Raw genomic sequence first — 17,473 nt, forward strand, 5'->3', positions numbered from 1 at the left:
CTGTACTTTATCCATTCAACCGTTTTTACTATATTTCAACACTCGCTTTGGGCAACATTTGTGTAAACGTTGTGTTTTCTCAAATAAAGATTGAATGAATGCAACGCGTGGCGGAGGGATCTGATAAAACGTCTAGACAGGATAGAGAGAGAGAGGAAGGAAACAGCAGCTGACCAGAGAGAGAGAGAGATAGAGGATAATGTGAACTCAACTCACAACAACAACATTAGCAGCTAAGCTCAGTTAGCTCTGCAGAGCTTACAGTCAGTCAGTCAGTCAGTCTGTCAGCAGGTGGACTCTTATTATTATTATTGTTATTATTACAGCAACTTAACGAAAACACATTAAAATCACACGGAACGCAACGAGAGACTACTGGAGCATGGAGAGGAAGAGGTAGGTGTGTGTGTGTGAGTGAGAGAGAGAGAGTGAGAGAGAGAGAGAGAGAGTATGTGTGTTGAGAGTGTGTGTGAGAGAGAGAGAGTGTGTGTGTGGTAAGGAGTTGTTGCAGAAAGTAAGTTTTCTTGGAGCACGCACACACACGCTCTAATGTGTTAAATATTCTATGTTGTTAATTAATTGAATACACAGACAGCACCACAATGGAAACAACGAGTCCACGGGACTTTTTGTGTGTGTTATCTTTTTAGCACAAATGTTGTACTGTAACAGTAACACACACCATGCTGTTTCTGCAGCTGGCTAAAGTTAATGAGCCGTAGCACGTTAGCATGCATGATTAGCAACACAACACAACAATTAAACACACACATCTATCCTCGTCGGAACTATATAGTTCTCCGTGCAGATTAAATAAAACTATAAACTATCTTTATTTAAAGAGTCAGAGGGTGCAGTTAGAAGTATAGAACACGGCCAGGAATGACATGAATAATGCTGTGTTTTTTTTATTAACGCTATTAAAGCTATGATGCTGTGATGCAGCTCCCGGCTGCTAGCCTGCATGCTAACAAGGAGAGGATGCATTATATTAGGCTAATGTTCATTAGCTAGCTCACCGGTTACCAAAGTTTCTCACGTCGAGGACCCCCAGGATTGACACCCCTTAGCCCCGCGGACCCACCATTTGAAGAGACAATGCCAGGGACCCCCCATGAGAGGAGGTTTTCAACCCATTTAATGTCAAGGACCCCTCAGTTTGACATGCATAATAGTTATATGGACCCCCATTTAATGGCATTTCTATCTCCGGTGGACCCCCAATTTATATTGTAAAATCAATGTTAATTTAACTCTTGAGAGTGTACAAATGGAACCAAATGGGCCCCTAGAGTTACAGACCCATAAGGGTCCATTTGGTTCCATTTGTACACTCTTTAAGAGTTACAGACCCATAAGGGTCAATTTGGTTCCAAACTATCATTTATCTGGGGACCCCCTAGGAACTCCCTGGGGGTCCCCAGACCCCACACCTTGGGAACCAGTGACATGGAGAGAGCCAGTGGAGTGAATGCATTATTAGGCTAATGTTAATTAGCTAGCTGAGTTTCATTGTTGACCCAAATCACCATGATGTGATTATACAGACTGTAGGGACACTGTGTGCTGAGGACACACACACACACACACGACACATGACCCTATGCACTGGAAATAGACACACACAAGAGTTCATGATGTCTAAATTGTGTGTGTGTGTGTGTGTGTGTGTGTGTGTGTGTGTTTAATGTAATCGGTAAAACATTTGGGCTAAAAGGATAAAACTAAAATGTCCCCGGGACTTGTTTCCATTGTGGTGCTGCTGTGTATTCAATTAATCAACAGCATAGCATATTAACACATTATTGCATGTCCTTAATACATAAATCGCTGTTTTTTACATTCATATTCACACTAATGTTGCAGCAGTTGATTAGACAGCTTATCATAAACCAACTAATGTTGCAGCAGTTGATTAGACAGGTTAACATAACTAATAATGTTGCAGCAGTTGATTAGACAGGTTAACATAACTAATAATGTTGCAGCAGTTGATTAGACAGGTTAACATAACTAATAATGTTGCAGCAGTTGATTAGACGGGTTAACATAACTAATAATGTTGCAGCAGTTGATTTAGACAGGTTAACATAACTAATGTTGCAGCAGTTGATTTAGACAGGTTAACATAACTAATAATGAGAGTATAAAACCTGCGTCCAATATAGCATCTAATCCTTGGTAAGGACAGTGTATGTCTTGTATGAGCACATTAACAGCACATTATAGGTAAATGGCGCTCTTATTTTACATTCCACAGACCAGCCACGTTCAGGTGTTGTGTTTATAGACGGTCGTGTCCCCTAGTCTCAAACGTTCAGGTGTTGTGTTCATCGACGGTCGTGTCCCCTATAGTCTCAAATGAGCATCTGGACGGTCGGGTTAACCTGAAAGCAAACTCCAGCTGTCCGGAAGTTAAATTTACCGGCCGGGGGCAGGCGGGCAACGCATAACCCATTCTGGACGGGAACCCCTTGGTGTTTTGACCATTATTTTATACTTTAGCTATTGAAATATAGCAGATCTACAAGCTCGTGGAGCTTGTAGATATGCTATATTTTTTTGAAATTGTGCAAATGTGGCGCAAATCTTTGAATGTGTATATATATATATTCTTTCAGAGCGAATGTTTTTAACTCAAACCTTTGCTTCTGGGGGGTTCCTGGAACAACATATTTTGAGATGGGGGTCCGCGGCCAAATACAGATCATTCTGGGGGTCCTACATGAAAAGGTTTGACCGACATAGAAACATAGGTTTTTCAGAAAACAGTTTTAGAAGCCTTTTTTTTAATCAGTCCAAAATGGGTGGTCCGTCCGTGGCTCAAAAAAACAAAACTCAGAATAAATAATGTACCTTGCTATGAAAAGGGTTGAAGACCACCTCAGCGGTGGCCGAACAGTTTTTCAGAGCGGTCTTGATGTCGGAAGGTCGCTATAGTTCGTATCCCCGGACCGGCATGTTAAAAATGACCACCGCTTAAGTGCCCTTGGACAAGGCATTGAACCTCTACCATGAAATGTTCTATGAGCAGGGTGTGGCTGTAAACAAGTTCTTGAGCTTAGTCCAGTTACCCTGGGTAAACATAGTACCTTTCCTTTCCTTAGTCCAGTTGCCCTGGGTAAACATAGTACCTTTCCTTAGTCCAGTTACCCTTGGTAAACATAGTACCTTTCCTTTCCTTAGTCCAGTTACCCTGGGTAAACATAGTACCTTTCCTTTCCTTAGTCCAGTTACCCTGGGTAAACATAGTACCTTTCCTTTCCTTAGTCCAGTTACCCTGGGTAAACATAGTACCTTTCCTTAGTCCAGTTACCCTGGGTAAACATAGTACCTTTCCTTTCCTTAGTCCAGTTACCCTGGGTAAACATAGTACCTTTCCTTTCCTTAGTCCAGTTACCCTGGGTAAACATAGTACCTTTCCTTTCCTTAGTCCAGTTACCCTGGGTAAACGTAGTACCTTTCCTTTCCTTAGTCCAGTTACCCTGGGTAAACGTAGTACCTTTCCTTTCCTTAGTCCAGTTGCCTTGGGTAAACAGAGTACCTTTCCTTAGTCCAGTTACCCTGGGTAAACATAGTACCTTTCCTTTCCTTAGTCCAGTTACCCTGGGTAAACATAGTACCTTTCCTTTCCTTAGTCCAGTTACCCTGGGTAAACATAGTACCTTTCCTTTCCTTTCCCACAGCCCCCCCACCAAGCGCTTCTTGAGTAAGCCCCAGATGGTCCGCTGCAGCCTGGGGACCGCGGGGGGTGACCTGCACGCCATGGACCCCCACCGCGGCGGGGGCGGTACCATGGACCCCCACCGGCCCGGAGCTATGGACCCCCGGGGGGCCGGGGGCCGCATGCTGCTCACCAAGGTGCAGCGCAACAGGCACAAGCATCGCTACGACAACAACAACCACCACATCAAGGTGAGTGATTCTGATTGGACCATGTGTGATACAACGTCAATATCAAGGTGAGTGATTGGACCATGTGTGAGACATCAAGGTGAATGATTTGACCATGTGCGATTACAATGTCAATCATGCTTTATTCATGTGCTACTACACCGCCGCGTCCCAAACACTGGAGCTGGGATCCATTTGTGCCTCGGAGTCGGGGAACAATTTTTATGGGTCACGACTTTAGACTTTTAGTTACTTTTTGTGAGCTTGTAGATTGGCTATTTTCAGCAAGTGTAAAAACAGTAATTATGACGTCATTAAGGTCCGCCAAAACACATTTAAGTCGACTAAATCAACTGTGGATTTAGTCATTAATTAGCATGTGACAATTGTGACATGTCAAACTAGGGATTTTTCATGATTCTGAATCCATTCCAAGCATTAGTTACGATTTTACGAAAAACACTCCTTGGCCTAAAAACGGCCACGGCCGTGACCCGTCATCACTAATGTGATGACGTCGTCCAGCTGGGGCGAAGAAGATACTGTGGAAACTTGACATATATAAATGATTGTGTTTGTGTGTTTGTGGGGGAGGAACTTGGAGACTGTTTAGGTCTGTCACAAAGATTTAAAGCAATATTATACTACCGGTATATATCTGATTGACTTTTATACCACAGAAATGGTATAATGGGTTCTTTGCTGATCAACGATTGAGTCATTTGGAGTAAATGGTAAATATGGTGCATTTACATAGCGCCTTTATCCAAGGCGCTTTACATAGATTATGCATTACATTCATACACCGATGGCAGCGGAAACCATGCAAGGCACCAACTAGCAAATCGGGAGCAATTAGGGGTTCAGTGTCTTGCTCAAGGACACTTTGACACTAATTCTGGGGGAGCCCACAGGGTTCGAACTGGCAACCTTGCGGTTACCATCCAGCCACTCTACCCCTGAACCACCGCCGGCCGCCGAGTAAATATCACGTCCAATTTAAATCTGTGATGGATTGATTGTAAGATCTCTTTAAAGTTTAAAGGATATATTTAGACTAGAGAGAAAGTCAACAATTCAGGGATTCAGCACCTGACCAACCTGACCACACTCACAGAGGTCACGTGATGCACTAGTTAGTTAGTTGTCCATCTCTGTTCTCTGGAGTGTTGGATCTGTAACTAACAGTATTATAACTTAACATTAAATCCATGCTATTGCATGGAGCCATGATGGTAACACCCTAGATCAGGGGTGCCCATTACGTCGATCGCAAGCGCTGCGCAGGTAGACCCCTTGGCCCTGACATGAAATAAAAACAATCCTTGCCTCGGCCAGGCGGCGGCTTTAAAACCCCCCACAATGCAGTGCCTTGTTTTCAAGTGTGGGGATTCGGGGAACGTCGGGTCTGTTCTGTTGTTAAACAAACAAATTAAAAGGATATCTATCCATCATTGCTCATATAGCAAGATGCGCGCGGCAAAGAAGCCTAAAAAACCTATCACTTCCTTCCATGCAGAGTGGGAAGAAGATTATTTTTTCACGATGTCACATTCCAACTGCGTTTGCCTTATATGCAATGTCAGCGTCTTTGCAAAGAAAGGAAATGTGGAGAGGCATTTTACATCACTTCATAAAAAGTACAACAGTGAATTCCCTCCCAATGCAGTGAACTGAGAAGGACAAAGTTGAGCGACCTGAAAACGCAGTTAACAGAGCAGCAGTTAAAATTCACAAAGCCTGTAGACCTCAAGTCAAAAAAGTGTGGGCACCCCTGCCCTAGATGGTACAGAGGTACCATCTAGGGCAGGGGTGCCCACACTTTTCCACTACAATGATCCACTGAGTGTTGAAGTGCTCCTGGGCAGCCTCGCCTAAACTTCGCCTCAGGACGGTCGGTGTTCAAAATAGCCGACCTAGTAGGTCGGCTACTTCGGGGCGAACGACACCGTCATACGATGAAGAGGAACACGAGAACGATGCATCTTCTCAAGGGCCTTATTTATCCCTGTGAATAAAATGTCAATATATAATAGATGAAGAGAGACATGGAACTTTTATCAACTACTGACACAGTAATCCGTGTAACTGATTGAACCCTACAAACCCTCCCGCGCACTCAGATCAGCCAACGCAGGGAAGCTGGAAGTACCCTCACTAAATATACCGGGACAACGCTCCACACGTCCCAAACTCTTCTCCCTGCTGGCTCCAAAACTGTGGAATGCACTTCCCATCACAGTCAGAACTGCAGCCTCACTCCCAATCTGCTGTCGTAGTCTGAAAACCCGCCTCTTCAGACTCCATCATGGCCCGTAGCACTTACCCTACCCCCTTAGATAGCATTTCTGTAGACTTAGATACAGACTTATAGCATGTTATGTAGACAACACTATAATTGCATTGTATGTAGTCATAGCACGTCATAGTACATATGTATAGCATAGTATATATGTATAGTTTCATTATATAGATATTCCACTGTTACGTTCTTAGCTTACACATGTTTCATGATAAATGCTTTTTATGTAGTATGTGATGTATTGCCATGCTTTTTTGTTCTTGCTTAATGTAAGTCGCTCTGGATTAAGTTTGCCTAAATTGTAAATTGTAACTGTTGTTTACGTCTTTGTGTTGAAGGCCAAGCCTGACTTGAACACGACGCTGCCGGTGAGACAGACGGCGTCCATCTTTAAACAGCCCGTTACCAAGGTAACCAACCACCCCAACAACAAGGTGAAGATCGACCCGCACAAGACCGTAGACCAACCCAGACAGGTGAGTCCAATTAAAGACACTAGACCTGTACGTGCCGGTCGCAGTCGGCCAACCGTCCTACTTGGGAAGGCCTCAATTGGCCGAGACAGTTGACTGGCCTCAAGCAGCCTATACCTGCTGCTATATTATTGTATCACAACATAATGTTAGACCATTGTCATTGACCATATATATATATATATATATATATATATATATATATGTGTATATACAGTAATATATCGTATTCGGTTTTTTTCCTCATCAATCTACACCCAATACCCCATAATGATGAAGTGAAAAAAGTTTTTTCAAATAATTTGTTAATTTATAAAAAAATAAGAAACTGGAAAAACACATGTACATAAGTATTCACACTCTTGACTTAGTACTAAGTTGAGGCACCTTTGGCAGCAATTACAGCCTTAATACTTTTTGGGAATGATCCTACAAGCTTGGCACACTTGAATTTGGGGTATTTTCCCCCTTCTTCTCTGCAGATCCTCTCAAGCTCTGTCAGGTTAGACGGGGAGCGTCGCTGCACAGCTGTTTTCAGGTCCTTCCAGAGATGCTCAATGGGGTTCAAGTCTGGGCCACTCAAGGACTTTCACAGAGTTGTCCTTAAACCAATCCTTCGTTATCTTAGCTGTGTGCTTGGGGTCGTTGTCCTGTTGGAAGGTTAATCGCTGACCAAGTCGGAGGTCCTGAGTGCTCTGGAGCAGGTTTTCATCCAGGATGTCTCTGTACACTGCTCCATTCATCTTTCCCTCTATCCTGACAAGTCTCCCAGTTCCTGCCGTTGAAAAATATCCACACAGCATGATGCTGCCACCACCACCATGCTTCACCGTAGGGATGGTATTTGCCAGGTGATGAGCGGTGCCTGGTTTCCTCCAGACCGAAGCCTCTCCTCAATAAAAGGCACATGACAGCCGGGCATCACAGCGCGCATGGAGTTTGCCAAAAGGCACCTAAACGACTCTCAGACCATTATTAACAAGATTCTTTGGTCTGATTAAACAAAAATAGAGCTTTTTGGCCTGAATGCCAAGCGTTACGTCTGGAGGAAACCAGGCACCGCTCATCACCTGACAAATACCATCCCTACGGTGAAGGATGGTGGTGGATATTTTTCAATGGCAGGAACTGGGAGACTTGTCAGGATAGAGGGAAAGATGAATGGAGCAGTGTACAGAGACATCCTGGATGAAAACCTGCTCCAGAGCACTCAGGACCTCCGACTTGGTCAGCGATTAACCTTCCAACAGGACAACGACCCCAAGCACACAGCTAAGATAACGAAGGATTGGTTTAAGGACAACTCTGTGAAAGTCCTTGTGTGGCCCAGACTTGAACCCCATTGAGCATCTCTGGAAGGACCTGAAAATAGCTGTGCAGCGACGCTCCCCGTCTAACCTACAGAGCTTGAGAGGATCTGCAGAGAAGAAGGGGGGAAATACCCCAAATTCAAGTGTGCCAAGCTTGTAGGATCATTCCCAAAAAGTATTAAGGCTGTAATTGCTGCCAACGGTGCCTCAACTTAGTACTAAGTCAAGAGTGTGAATACTTGTGTTTTTCCAGTTTCTTATTTTTTTATAAATTAACAAAATATTTGAAAAAACTTTTTTCACTTCATCATTATGGGGTATTGGGTGTAGATTGATGAGGAAAAAAACTAATTTAATCCATTTTGAAATGAGGCTGTAACAAAACAAAATGTGGTAAAAGTGAAGGGGTGTGCATGCTTTCCGAAGGCACTGTATATATATACAAACACACCTTTCTTTTCTTCCCCTAGTCAATCTTATGGCCACTCTAATGTACTGCACACACTCACTCACTCACTCACACCATGATAACCAGGTGTGTGTGTCACTGTGCTGACGTGTCTAATTGCAACATGTTAGTCTAGTGAAGTTCTGGCATCATTGGAAATATGGCTCTTCAATAATCAGTTCTGTGAACGGCATCAGCAGTAGAACATGCATTTTAATATGCATAATCATGAAGATATGTCTTCACTGTTCACTCCTGTGTGTTTTTCCTGTCTCCAGCATGGCCAATAATTAATAATTAGTTTTGTTTGTTTTGTTTTCAGCTGTTTTGGGAGAGGAAGCTGAGCGGTCTGAGTGCGTTCGACATCGCAGAGGAGCTGGTGAAGACCATGGAGCTGCCCAAAGGATTACAGGGTATTTATACTTTATTAGAGTACTTTATACTCTGAAGGATTACAGCAGGGGTGGGTAATTATTTTTTCCCGAGGGGCCAAATGAGAAACCGAAAATATTTGAGGGCTGGGCCAAAAGGCTCAACTTAATTATGCATAATATCAATTTTATTTCTATATAAAAAGCAGTAAATGGCCATTTATGATGATGTACAATAAGTGCGCCCCTCATTTCACATGGGGGTGATTTGTTTTTTAACTTTCTACTTGCATGCTTGAGATGTTTCTCAAGTCATGTAAATACTAGCATTTTATTTTAACAATGAGAAGGTTAGAGGTAGCTGTTTTAATAGTGGTTCTTCCATACGGAGGACCCTGGAGGTGCCACTTTCACAACCCACATGGCACGCTGCTTACTATCAGCGTGAGATGAGGACGGACAACGACGTTCTGAAAACACAATAACAAGCCAACCAGTGATGATATTGTTGAGACTTGGCAGCCTGGCAGGCATTGATGTGTGAACGTTCTGCCAGATTTACTTTGTGGTTTAACAACGGTGTCGACTCGTGTGCCGAAAACCGACGATCCACAAGCTCACGGCGCATCGCCCAAGCGTTCTGAACTTCAGAAGCATGAGGCCACATTTGGGGCGCAACAACGCCTTACGATGCAGCATCTTGACTTGACACCAACTTTATTGGCGAAGCAGGTTAGGGCGGGTTAAATAAAGCAATAATGGGATTTAACTTGTCCTCCTGCGAGTAAGTTTGGTAAGCATGCGCCTACCGTGTTGTGGAGCTGCATGCTTAGCTGGGCTTCATGGCTATTTGCATTCACCGACGCTGTTGTCACCAATAAATCCAAAAGCATATGAGGGGGTGTGAATTAAGGAAGGAAGACGGGTTCACACGCAATTCACGTCACGCACAGTTGACGTGCAGATTGCATGCACTGTGAGAATATATGGGCTTCAAAATTAAAGCAATGCGGTTTTAGTCCACCCATAATGGTAATGAAAGTTTGTTTTATTTTCTAATTATCAAGTAATCTTTCGCCCGCGGGCCGTACAATGCCCAGGTCTTGATTACAGGGTATTTATACTTTTAGTACTTTATAGTATACTCATCCAGAGGAGCTGGTGAACACCATGGAACTTTTAATAATCTTTGCTGATTATCCGGTGGTCTAGATGGAAACATTGGCGCTTTCTAGAGCAAGGATGGCTTCATTTTACCTCGCTTAGCATTGACGCTATTTATTTAGCATTAAAGATGGACGTTAGTCCATCTTTAATGTCAGTCCAGTGTGTGCTACATTGAAATCGACTCGGCAGTCTGCGGTTGGCTCTGCGTCCAGCAGGGGGCAGTATACAGGTTAAAAATGTCTTTCTGAAAAACCCTATGTTTTTATGTCAGCCGTTCCCAAACATTTTCATGTCAAGGACCCCCAGAAATAATATATGTAATTGGCCGCCGACCCCCATCTGAAAATATGTTGTCGTCCCCCCCCCCCCCCCCCCAGAAGCAGAGATTTGAGTTAAAAACGTTACCTCTGAAAGAATATATATTCAAAGATTTGCACCACATTTTAACCATTTTTCAAAAATAGCAGATCTACAAGCTCATAGATAGATCAAGTTTAAAATAATGGTTAAAACACCAAAAAGGGGTTCCCGTCCTAAATGGTGTAATGTGTCCCATCAGTGGTCCCTGACTGTGCTCCACGTCCTCCTCATGGTTGGAATCAGCCAGGAACCTTGGTGTTGTCCTGGACAGTCAGCTCTCGTTCAAAACTCACATCACAGCTGTCACTCCATCCTGTAGGTTTACACTCTATAACATACGACAAATTAGACCGTTCCTCACCCAGGTCAGCCCAGCTCCTAATCCAGACAACAGTCTTGTCAAAACTCGACTATTGTAACTCCCTCCTTACTGGCCTACCGGCATGTGCACTTAAAGCCCCTCCAACTGATCCAAAATGCCGCAGCTCGCTTGGTCTTCAACCAGCCAAAATTCTCACACGTCTCCCCCCTTCTCCGCTCCCTCCATTGGCTCCCGGTCGCTGCCCGCACAGAATACAAAACTCTGATGCTGGCATTCAAAGCAACCAAAGGTATGGCTCCCCCATATCTCACAAGTATGATTGAACCCTACAAACCCTACACTCAGATCAGTTGACGCAGGGAAGCTGGAAGTACCCTCACTAAAAACACCGTGACAACAACGCTCCACACGTCCCAAACTCTTCTCCCTTCTGGCTCCAAAAGTGTGGAATGCACTTCCCATTGCAGTCAGAACTGCAGCTTCACTCCCAATCTTCCGCCGTAGTCTGCGTGTGCGCACGCGCAAGAGAAAGAAGGAATGAGAGAGAATAGCAGACTTGTAAGTGTTTATACATAGCATAGCATAGCAGCAGTATTGATACTTTTACTTAAGTAAAACATTAGAGTGATTTTTAGTATAGGCATATAGCTATAAATACCATGTTTTACATCGAAATTATTATATGTATTATAATAATTATATGTTCTAAATGGGCTATGAAGGTGAAAAACACAAAACAAAGAAAAAGAAAACAGGTGATGTGACTGGTCGGAATCAGTGTAGACTAGAGGATCCTCATTTGGAGATGTTTGATGCCTCGGTCTCTTTGAAGAGATGGATGGATGAGGGACAAAGTCTGGACACTACATTTTAAATTCTGGCATGCATTTTTATACTTTAGTCATTTTATGTTATTTGTAAACCACACGATATTGTTTTTATTAATGTAAAAAAATCGATTACATATTGGTGCTCCTTAGATTTTGGTGGGTGCTCCTAATTTTTTTCTGGTGCTCCTTCATTTTGAAATTGGGAGCACAAGCGCTACCAAGTAAAAAAAAGTTAATTTCGAGCCCCGTGTATAGTTTATGATGTAGATATTCCACTGTTACTGTCTTAGCTTACGCATGTTTCATGATAAATGCTTTTTATGTGATGTATTCCCATGCTTTTTTGTTCTTGCTTAATGTAAGTCGCTCTGGATTAAGAGCGTCTGAAAAATGCCTACATTGTAAATTGTCGTCTCCAGGTGTGGGCCCGGTGTGCACGGACAAGACCCTGCTGTCGGCCATCGCCAGCGCGCTCCACACCAGCCCCACGCCGGTCACGGGTCAGCTGACCGCCGCCGTGGAGAAGAACCCGGGAGTCTGGCTGAACACGGCCCAACCGCTCTGCAAGGCCTTCATGGTCACAGACGACGACATCAGGTTAGAGACCCAGTGTTGTTTTTGGCAGCAATTTTTTAATTTTAGTTTTAGTCATAGTCTTTTGAATAGTTTTCCTTTAGTTTTAGTCACCAGGAATGTCTTAGTGTTAGTCTAGTTTTAGTCGACTAAAATGTATTTTGGCAGTTGTAATGACTGATTTTACACTTGCTGAAAATAGCAGATCTACAAGCACACAACGTGTCGCAGCGCGACGCATTGTGAGCTTGTAGATCTGCTATTTTCAGCATGCAACCAAGTGTAAAATGACTTGTACTGGATCTCTTGTCCACTAGTCCCTTCCTAACAATTAGTCTAGTTTTTATTTGTTGACGAAATTGTCAGTATATTTAGTCTTAGTTTTAGTCACCATAGCATAGTTTTTATTTAGTTTCCATTTAGTTTTCTTCAGTGGAAAAAGGTAGTCGACGGACATTTTTCGTCTTAGTTTTAGTCGACGAAAACAACACTGGTTAGACCAGTGCTTTTCAATCAACCCTTTTCATTTCAAGATTTTGCCTCAATTTAGCCTCAGTATTTTGTTATCTGAATGTTATTGGCCACATTGTCCATGCTGTATTGATGTCTGTACCATTAGGAGAGATAACAGGCAAACGTTGACCAAATTAACAGTTATTCGACATTCTCTAATTGTGTAGACTTCTTGTAAAATAGTAATAATAAAACTTTATTTGTATAGCACCTTTCATGACATGACATGCAGCTCAAAGTGCTTTACAGAGCAATGGAGGAAAAAAAAGAAAAGCAAGGCAACGACATTAAAAAACAAGCAGTAATGCAATACAGTGAGGACATGAATAACAAAAAATAAAAGATCAATTAAAAGCAAGGGTGTAGAAGTGGGTCTTTCTTGAGCTGTGCTTTAAAAATGTCTACAGAGGCTGCCTGTTGAACACTGGTACAGTGGGAGATTGTTCCATGCCGTCGGCCCGTAGAAGCAAAAAGCTGCTTCCCCGTATTTTTTAGTTGCCTTTTTTTAGGCAGGCAGTCATGTAGGTAGGAAGGTTGAGAGCTTTATTTATTGATTAAATAATTTAAGTAAGTAGTGGTTACATTCACCTGAAGGTGAATTATATCCCGACCACGACCACCTAGCCAGATATTATCCTGCTTATTACATGGCTACCTAACATAAATTAATACATTGACACAAAACACAACAAACAAAGTATTCCATAAGTTCGCTCTGGCTGCGTCTGCCCAGCTACAGGACTGTCGGAAAACAAGGAAGTGAGTTGATCAAATAGAATCCATTGTCGGGTTTTACTGCTTCGTCTATTTCTCGCTCAAACGTTTTCAAAAACATTTTTGAGAGCAATGTTTAGCTGTGTGTGTGTGTGTGTGTGTGTGTGTGTGTGTGTGTGTGTGTGTGTGTGTGTGTGTGTGTGCGCGTGTGCATCATGGCTGTCATGTTGGAAACAGCAGTAGGCTAAATCAAGCGGGTCACAGCCGCGCAGCTGGTGCTCAGAGGGTCTGATTAGGCAGAGGTCTGTTATAGAGCGGAGCGGTCGTTATGATGAGATGACTCACCGCTGAATTAAGCGATTGACCAATCAGAATCAAGCATTCAACCAAGCCATGTAATTAAAAAAATGTTAACGTCCTCGTCCTGTTGATTTTACTATTTTTTACTATTATATATGGATCCAGTGGGTCTTTTAGATCTGGATCCAGCGGCCAATTACATATATTTTTGCGGGTCCTTGTAGAACGATTTATATAGAAACATGAGTTTTCTTGTTAGGATTTAGAAGGCATTTGTAGATTCGACCTCAGGTCTAAATGTTTTTTTTTCTTCTTTTGTTTGCCTCTGGGGTCACTCTGACATGGTTTGACCCAGAGTTTGTTGTCCGTGTTCCACCTGCTGTCACTCTATTAATGAATGTCCATCTGGTGACCTGTCGTCCCTCACTGATTTATGCTAATATGGTATCTTTCTCGGATTCGGGTTCTTGGAAACGCCCCCCAGCCAAATGGTGCGCTGTGACTGGCCAAACCTAACCCTAACCTCAGTAAAACTATACCTAAACCTAACCTCAGTAAAACTATACCTAAACCTAACCCTAACCTCAGTAAAACTATACCTAACCCCTAACCCTAACCTCAGTAAAACTATACCTAAACCTAACCCTAACCTCAGTAAAACTATACCTAACCCTAACCTCAGTAAAGCTATACCTAAACCTAACCTCAGTTAAAACTATACCTAAACCTAACCCTAACCTCAGTAAAACTATACCTAAACCTAACCCTAACCTCAGTAAAACTATACCTAACCCTAACCTCAGTAAAACTATACCTAAACCCTAACCTCAGTAAAACTATACCTAAACCTAACCCTAACCTTAACCTCAGTAAAACTATACCTAAACCTAACTTTAGTAAACTATACCTAAACCTAACCTCAGTAAAACTAACGCAGTGGCTGGTTAGGATATTTAGTTCTCACGATGACCTCGCTGAACTTAGTTTCACTGAGAAATATTCAGCATAAGTTTAAGGGTGTTTGTTCAGTGACAGGATGTCCAGCTCTTTAAGTACACAGAGAATATGTTTTCTGGGAGGGATGGCGATTCTATCCAATCGGGAGAGGGAAGTCGTACAGGATACAGCAGGATAGACGGGTTCTGTCCAATCAGGAGAGAGAGAAGTCGTTCAGGATACAGCGCTGCAGGATAGACGGGTTCTGTCCAATAAGGAGAGAGAGAAGTCGTTCAGGATACAGCAGGATAGACAGGTTCTGTCCAATAAGGAGAGAGAAGTCGTTCAGGATACAGCAGGTGATGAAAACGGACACGATGAGCACAGCTGGAAAACCATCAGATTTAAACTGATAAACTTCTCTGTCGACACTCTGAGAGCTGTAACCATGGGGAGACCTCTGTTACTGAACATACACTATTTTAACAGGATCGGTGCCGGACATTTACTGTCGTTTTTCAGGCTAGACTGCCTAAGTATAAAGTTACCTTGGAACAGCCACTGCACCGACCGCTGAGTACGTCCGTCTACCTTCTCTATGTCTATGAGACTTAACTCTCTTTTCTTGTGTGTGTCTCCAGGAAACAGGAGGACCTTGTCCATAACGTCAGGAGACGACTAGAGGAGGCTCTGATGGCGGACATGTTGGCTCACATGGAGAAGAGCAACGCTGCGGCAGACATGTTGGCTCAAATGGAGGACGACAGCGCTGCGGCGGACATGTTGGACCACACAGAGAAAAGCAGCGCTGCGGACGACACGTTGGACCACATGGAGAAGAGCAACGCGGCGGACATGTTGGACCCAGAGGACGCCGCAGACACAGAGGACCTCCGAAGCACGCCCGAGGACAAGATGGAGACACGCGGCGACAACGGCGACTTATAGCCAAAGTAAAGAATAAACGTTATTTATATACAGCACCTTTTCACGGCGTCAAAATCCAGCGCAAACTGGTGCTGTTGTGCAAGGTAGAAAAGAGAAAAACGTAAAATAGCATTTAAACAAGCAAAAGCAGAGTAACGTTAAGACAATAGTATAAAGAACATAAAAATGTCAGCAAATCAGGCAGAACAGTGCGAGTACATGAATAAGAACAGAGAGAGGTGGGTTTTTTGAGCCTGTCTAAGTAAGCCGCTGACGTGCATTCCAGGCTGTCGGCACGTAGAAGCAGAAAGCTGCTTCTCCGTATTTTCCAGATGCCATTTTTGTAGGCACTTTGAGCAGGCCAGCAATGGAGGGGCGTGTGGATCTGGAGGGGCGCTTTGGGACATATCCAGGCAGGGCATCGAACTACCGACGTCCCAGTTTCAGGGCAGACACTCTTAACCACCCCCATCGCCCAGGACGAAGTTCTTTGTCCTTTGCTTATTTCCATCGCTCAAAATTATATATTTTTTGTATATATCCTCTCTTCATGATGTAAATAATAATCCAAGCGGCACACTTTACTACTTATTTTGATGGAAATAAGCAAATTAGCACAACACCCCATAGCTCCATTCAATTCAATGCAATTCATTTAGGGCTTATGGTAGGGGAAATAGCCAATAAGGAGTTTTTGCACAAAATAACACCTGGACCTCGTTGGTGGGGACGTAACGCCTACAAAGAAAGGTAAGAAAGCCTTCTAGCATGGAATTATCCTTTAACCACAAGGCCACTGAGCTTGTGTTTGGCCGAATCCCTAAGTGAGTCTCAATTATGCGATGTCCTGGCCCAGGCGGTGGCGTAACCGTCTGGGCACCCGACTGGTGATCCAGTCGCAGTGTGCCGCGGGTTCGACTCCCGAGCCCGACACGGCCTTTACTGCATGTCATCCCCCCATCTCTCTCCCATTTCCTGTCAGCCTACTGTCTGTCCCTTTAAAAACCAATAAAAGGCGTAAGCCGCAAAAAAAATCTTTAAAAAAAAATTATGCGATGTCTTGGCGCCTTTCCGTTAGTGGTGTCATGTCAGCGTTTCTTTATTTATTTAACGTTGTTCCACTTCTGTTCCAACGTTCTCCCAACAGTACCGCCAGGGTGGCACCACGGACCTGGCTGCCAGCCACGCCAAGGACTCCAACCATGATGGCTCTACCACCACCAGAACCACGGTTCTATCACCACCAGAACCATGACTCTACCACCACCAGAACCATGACTCTACCACCACCAGAACCATGACTCTACCACCACCAGAACCATGACTCTACCACCACCAGAACCACGGTTCTACCACCACCAGAACCATGACTCTACCACCACCAGAACCATGACTCTACCACCACCAGAACCATGACTCTACCACCACCAGAACCATGACTCTACCACCACCAGAACCATGACTCTACCACCACCAGAACCATGACTCTACCACCACCAGAACCATGACTCTACCACCACCAGAACCATGACTCTACCACCACCAGAACCATGACTCTACCACCACCAGAACCATGTCTCTACCACCACCAGAACCATGACTCTACCACCACCAGAACCATGACTCTACCACCACCAGAACCACAGTTCTACCACCACCAGAACCATGACTCTACCACCACCAGAACCATGACTCTACCACCACCAGAACCATGACTCTACCACCACCAGAACCATGACTCTACCACCACCAGAACCATGACTCTACCACCACCAGAACCATGTCTCTACCACCACCAGAACCATGACTCTACCACCACCAGAACCATGACTCTACCACCACCAGAACCATGTCTCTACCACCACCAGAACCATGACTCTACCACCACCAGAACCATGACTCTACCACCACCAGAACCATGACTCTACCACCACCAGAACCATGACTCTACCACCACCAGAACCATGACTCTACCACCACCAGTAAAAGAAGCAATGCCTGAGAAAAGGGACGTTCACACCGACCTATAATTA

At 43.9% G+C, this 17,473-nt stretch overlaps 1 protein-coding gene across 1 annotated transcript; it reads left to right on the forward strand.

The window, feature by feature from the left end:
• Positions 1 to 200: 200 nt before the first annotated feature.
• Positions 201 to 16,776, forward strand: LOC308324945 (methyl-CpG-binding domain protein 3-like). Its single transcript, XM_080777290.1, has 7 exons — positions 201 to 396; positions 3,687 to 3,915; positions 6,535 to 6,672; positions 8,750 to 8,840; positions 11,897 to 12,074; positions 15,155 to 15,466; positions 16,588 to 16,776. The coding sequence occupies exons 1-6, from the start codon at positions 383 to 385 to the stop codon at positions 15,459 to 15,461; spliced, it is 957 nt and encodes a 318-aa protein (XP_080633416.1). The 5' UTR covers positions 201 to 382; the 3' UTR covers positions 15,462 to 15,466; positions 16,588 to 16,776.
• The last annotated feature ends 697 nt before the right edge of the window (positions 16,777 to 17,473 follow it).

This window comes from Protomyctophum bolini (genome assembly GCF_963924005.1).
Source record: "Protomyctophum bolini genome assembly, chromosome: 12".
NCBI lineage: Eukaryota > Metazoa > Chordata > Actinopteri > Myctophiformes > Myctophidae > Protomyctophum > Protomyctophum bolini.